A 5,950-nucleotide genomic window follows, 5' to 3' on the forward strand; every position below is an offset into this window, starting at 1 on the left:
CATGGAAAGGGAACCGGTACAAGAAACTGTATACAAATAATACAAGTCTCTCTTTATAATTTCAAAAAGCCATGGGATCATGGTTTTACATTTTAGTCTTTGATGTTCTCCTCCTATCTGTGTCTCTGATGTTTCCTACAACTAGAGCCTGAATGTACTCTTTTCATTCTCTGGACTCCCTGTCTTGTGCCTGGAATGGCCTTCCGATCATCATTATCTTTTCTTTTCTTCCATCTCACACAGTCTATGCCCCAGCTCCCATTTATTTGGAAAAGAAATCTCTTCCTGAAAATCTTTCAATCATATCCATCATCTAAGAATGGGGTAGATGTAGGGACTATTCACATATTCTGAGAAGGAATTTTCCATCTTAATTTCTGTCTTAACTATTCTGCCAAACTCAATTCCTGTTATGGCAGTTTTGAAGGGTCATAAAAACTACTGATAATGTAACAGGACTTAATGTATCAAATTTCAAGAAAATCAAAGCCCTGTTGATCAATATGGGAGACCTGTGTTTGGGTAGTAAAACAGTGATCATCGAGATCAGGTGCCAGGTAAAAACTGGTGAATTGGAAAGAGGCAGAAAGTGAAGCAGACTAAGGATGGAAAGAGCTTCATTAATAGTACTAATTGGGTAAATATGCCTCCCTTGACATATAGAAATAATTAACATAAGTTCTCCCTTCCTGATCTAGTCCATTAGGTTTGAAATAATATCCAGTAGAAACAAATCTGGAGACATGTGCTGTCTGTAAATGCAGGTAGAAAGGGGAAGGTCTCATGGTACAGTACTAAAGAACTGGTTCCCAAACTGTTAGAAATGGAAGAGTCCTTACTAATTATATAATCTAACAACTTCGTTTTACATATGAGGAAACTGAAGCCCAGAGAGCAAGAGTAACTTACCCAAGGTCATATAGCCAGTTAGTGCACGACTGAGTCTAGCTAGAATGAACTCTCCTGATTCCTCTTTTCTCATTCCTTTCATCATGCCAAAGTGAACAAGATACAATGTCATATGGGGAAAGCTCATAGTGTTTTTAAAAAGGAAGTATTAAAATGCTTCTTTCAAATGTATATTCTGTTTAATTCATTTTATACTTATATAATCGTATCTATCATGTGCCAAACACTGTTTTAAGCATTTAGAACATTAACTTTTTTATTCCATAGCCAGGTATTATTTCCTCTGTTTTATAGATGAGGGAAGTGAGCCTCAGATAAGTTAAATAACTTGCCCAAGGTTACAAAGGTAGTAAATGTTGAAGTTGGGGTTTCACCTTAAGCAGACTGGCTCTAGAGTCTGTGATCTTAACCACTATGCTATGCCATATACCAGAAACATGTTTTACTTGTTACAGAGGACTAAGAATAAGTCTGGCTAATGATTAAGATTAAATGGTCCTACTTTAGGATGAGGTAGGCATAAAGTAACATTAGCGGTGCTAAACTAATTAGACAACATTGTTTAAAGGTATAACAAAACATACACACACACACACACACAAACACACACACACCACCCTGTCTTAGGTCAGAGTGTTGGTCTAAATTATTGATACCCAAAATGTAGTCCATGAGCCACCAGCATCACCTGAGAGCACTTTAGAAATTTAAAATCTGAGGCCTGAGATTCTGCATTTTTAACAAGCTCCCAGGTGATACACATGTTCTTGGTTTTTGGACCACATTTTATGGGTAGCAAGGCTTTAAATTACTTTGGGATGCTTACCAAGTAAGCTCAGAAAATGAGCAGAGACTACTTTACCTAAAAATATTGAGGAAAAGTCTCATGTAGCTTAAGATGACTAAGTCAACAACTTGAGGGACGAGAAATCATATGATTCAATCTCTGAAAAGACCCCCCCCCAGAATAGATTCTTTGAAGAAAAGGTTTTACAGCAATTTAACTGTTAACTGAAATTTAACCATTTTAGAAAGCATGTATACACAACTCTTCCAGACCCTTTGATATTTCTTCTCATGAACATACCCATGTCATTTTTCGGGCTGCACCAGAAGCCTCCACATAGATCAGGTGGGTTGCAGTAAGATATAGACTCCCATTAGCTGGTTTCTTACCTGCATAATGATCCAGTAATTTCACATTTTCTACCCATTATATGAGGGGGGAGAAAAACACTGATTAAGTTATCAACTCACCACCTGTGATTAAAGTGGTGTAATTCAAAGCAAGATAAATGCTGTTAATTTGCTATAAAACTTCTTTGAGGCTTTCTAGGTCCTGTGAAAGTGGCAAACTGGTATGATCTGTTTCCTTTTCCTAAATCAGCCCTGAAGAAACTATAAAAGTGAGAGGGAAACGTGGATTCTAAGAAGGATTAAAATTCTAGATGATGTTACTATGATGGGGTAGAAGTGTGTGGAAGATAAATAGGACATAAGAGCCTGCTGAGGTACTAATCTTGTTAGAGGGAAGTGGCAGTTACTGTATGTGGAAAAATTAATAGGTGTAAATAACGTGAGATTAGATCTTAAGTTAAAGGGCAAGAAAGTAGAGTATATAATTTTCTAAAAAGCAGGAGAAAACTTGATCTATCCAGTGGAAAGTAGGAATGAAAAAAAAAAGAAGCAAACAAACAAACAAACAAAAAACCAAAAAGAGTACCATAAATGGAAAGCATAAAATTAAATGCCAGAAATAAGTCCCAATATAAGAGAAATAAAAAAATGTACACAAATTAAACTTACCAGTTAAAAGACAGACTTACAGACTGAATTAAAACAAATACTCAACAATATTCGGTCTAGAAGATTATACCTAAAATAAAGAGATGTAAATAAGTTGAAAATAAAAAGATAGAAAAGATATACTAGACAAATGTGAACAAAGCTTGAGTAGATTTAATATCTGACAAAATAGAATCAAGAGACAAAGAACAACAGGACAAGAAAATATATTTATCATAAATATATATGCATCTTATAAGAAGTTTCAAAATACATCTGGCTTGATGTACTTGCTTGTAGCAGAGCTGCAGAGAGAAAAGAAACACTTGGATACTTTAACACTTTAGTTAGGAATTGATAGATCAAGCATACAAAAATAAAAAACAAAAATGAATAGAGATACAGTATACTTGCACAGTACAACTACAAAGTTCAAGCTATTAGATACACAGAGAACACTATATCCAACAAATGAAGAACATAAAGTCATTCAAGACAACTAATAGAACATTTCTAAAAAGACATCATGATAATGGCTGTAAAGGAAGCCTCAATAAATTCTAAAGGTTCAATATCATACAGTCTACATTCTCCAACCATGACACAACGACATTAGAAATTAATAACAAAAAAATAGGCAAAGTTAGCATATGTTTGGAAACAAAATAGCATATTATTAAATTAACCTTGGGTTAAAAGGAAATCATAAATAAAATTAATAAATATTTAGAAGTGAATAATAATAAAAACACAACAAATGAAAATTTGTGGGGCACAGCTAAAGCAGAACTAAGAAGAAATTTATACCTTTAAGTACACTTATTATCAAAGAAGAAACGTTGATAAACTAGTTAAACATTCAATGCAATGAAGAAAGCAAAAGAACAGAGAAACAAGGAATACAACGGACAGAAATTAAAAAGCAGAGAATTGCCCCCCCACATACACACACACACCAAAGACAATAGAAAAGACGAACAGAACTAGAATTTACTTATTTAAAAAGGTTAATAGATCTTCTTAAATTAATTTTTATTGGAATATGGTTGCTTTACAATGTTGTGTTAGCCTCCACTGCACAACAAAATGAATCAGCCATATACATACAGATATTCCCTCCCTTTTGGACTTCCCTCCCATTTAGGTAGAGTTCCCTGTGCTATAGATTATGTTCCCAAGAGTTGTCTATTTTATACATAGTATCAATAATGTATATGTGTCAATCCCAGTCTCCCAATTCCTCCCACTGCACACCTTTCCCCATTGGGATCCATACATTTGTTCTCTACGTCTGTGTCTCTATTTCTGCTTTGCAAATAAGATCATCTATACCATTTTTCTAGATTCCACATATATGCATTATTATATGATATTTGCTTTTCTCTTTCTGACTTAACTCACTCTGTACTACACTCTCTAGGTCCATCCACGTCTCTACAAATGACCCAATTTCATTCCTAAATGTTAATACATCTTTGACAAGACTGATCAGGGAAAAAAGGGAAAACAGGCAAATACACAAGCTACAGAATGAAAAAGGGAAGACAATGTAACAAATTTCTTTAAATGAGAGTATTATGAACAATATGCTAATAAATTGAAAAACCTACGTGAAGTGAAAAAATTCCAAGGAAAATACCTCAGTATGACTTATTAGTGAATTCTACCAAATTTCCAAGAAACAAACTACCTTATCCAATTGATTCCAGTTATTAGAAAAAGAATGATAGTCTATTTTATGTATGAGGCTAGCATAATCTTGATCCTAAAACCAAACAGACAGCTATAACAAATGAAAATTTATACCCATTTCACTTAAGAAATGTAGATGCAAAAAAATCCAAATAAAAATTATTTAGTGAATCAACAGTATATTTTTAAAAATACATTTGATCAAGTAAATTTAACTCAAGAAAGCAAAGATAGTTCAACATTGGAAAACTTCAATGGAAAACATCACATTAACAGATTAAAAGAGAAAAATCAAATGCTTTATCTCAATTAATAGAGAAAAATACTTTTGAGTTCACTTCTATTTATGATAGCTCTTAGTGAATTAGGAACTGAAGTAAACATCCTTAACTTGGTAAAGATTATATATCAAGAGCCTACAAAGAATGTCATGTGTAATGGAGAAACTAAATGCATTAATTTAAAATCACAAAAATGACAAACTGGACCCATCTATCACTGCTACTCTTTTAGATATCCTAACCAATACAATAAGAAAAAAGAGGGGAGAAATTAAGACATGAAAGGATTGGAACTGAAGTGCTATATCTGGCACAATTTACTGGGAAGATAATTTTCCCAATAAAAAGATAACAGAAGATCTTCTACCAAGAAAAAAACAAAAGAATCAACAAACTATTAGAACTTAAATCAGAAGAATTAAGCAAGGTTGCAAGATAAAATATCAACCTACAAAAATCAAGTGTTTCTCTAAACCAGCAATAACCATTAAGAAAATACCATTCACAGTGGCAACAAACACCATGATGAATCCAGGATTTAGCTTAACCAAGCATATATGAGACTTTTACAGAGAAAACTGTAAAACTCTAATAAGAAAACTAAAGACAACTTAAAGAAATGAAGAGACATTCATGCTCTTGGATGGGACAACTTAATTTTGTGAAGTTGGCAAATATCCCACAAATTAATCTATAAATTTAATGCAACTACAATTAAATTTCAAAGTGGATTTTCCACAAATGAATTCTAAATTTAAGTAGAAGACTATATCCATAAGTAGCTAAATAAATCTTAAAAGAGAACAGTGAAGAAGGGAAGACTTGCTCTGCTAGATATTAAGATATACCCAAAGCCACGGGGTAAAAAAAAAAAAAAAAAGCTTGAAGTCCTAGTGCAACAACAGACAAATAGACCATTGATAAAGGACCATAGCTCAAAGGCAGACTCGTGTATGAATGGGTGCTTCATATAGGATAAATGTGGTACTACAAATTATGAAAAAAAGGTAAGAGTACTTATTAAATGTGTTGGGGAAACTGTATGAATACATGGAGGAAAATAAAACTACATCCCTGAAACACCATGTACAAAAGTGGAATCTAGATATATCTATATGTAAGAAGTAAAACTATAAAATTACTAGAAAAAATGCAAAACACCCTAGGTCTAGAGACAGGAAAATACTTCAAAACTTAAAAACAGGGCTTCCCTGGTGGTGCAGTGGTTGAGAGTCCGCCTGCCAATGCAGGGGACATGGGTTCGTGCCCCAGTCCAGGAAGAT

The 5,950-nt window shown here is 33.6% G+C and overlaps 1 protein-coding gene across 1 annotated transcript in view; it reads right to left on the reverse strand.

Moving 5' to 3' along the window:
* The window catches only part of LOC112398090 (myotubularin-related protein 8-like), a gene marked incomplete at both ends in the record, with an annotated part of 25,980 nt that extends 23,865 nt beyond the window's left edge, over nucleotides 1-2,115 (reverse strand). Inside the window, one exon of the mRNA XM_024742484.1 lies at nucleotides 1,997-2,115. Within this exon, the coding sequence (XP_024598252.1) occupies nucleotides 1,997-2,115 (119 nt within the window). The remainder of the gene's footprint in view (nucleotides 1-1,996) is intronic.
* Between the last annotated feature and the right edge of the window lie 3,835 nt (nucleotides 2,116-5,950).

Source organism: Neophocaena asiaeorientalis, unplaced genomic scaffold (genome assembly GCF_003031525.2).
Source record: "Neophocaena asiaeorientalis asiaeorientalis breed wild unplaced genomic scaffold, Neophocaena_asiaeorientalis_V1.1 scaffold1309, whole genome shotgun sequence".
Taxonomy (NCBI): Eukaryota; Metazoa; Chordata; class Mammalia; order Artiodactyla; family Phocoenidae; genus Neophocaena; species Neophocaena asiaeorientalis.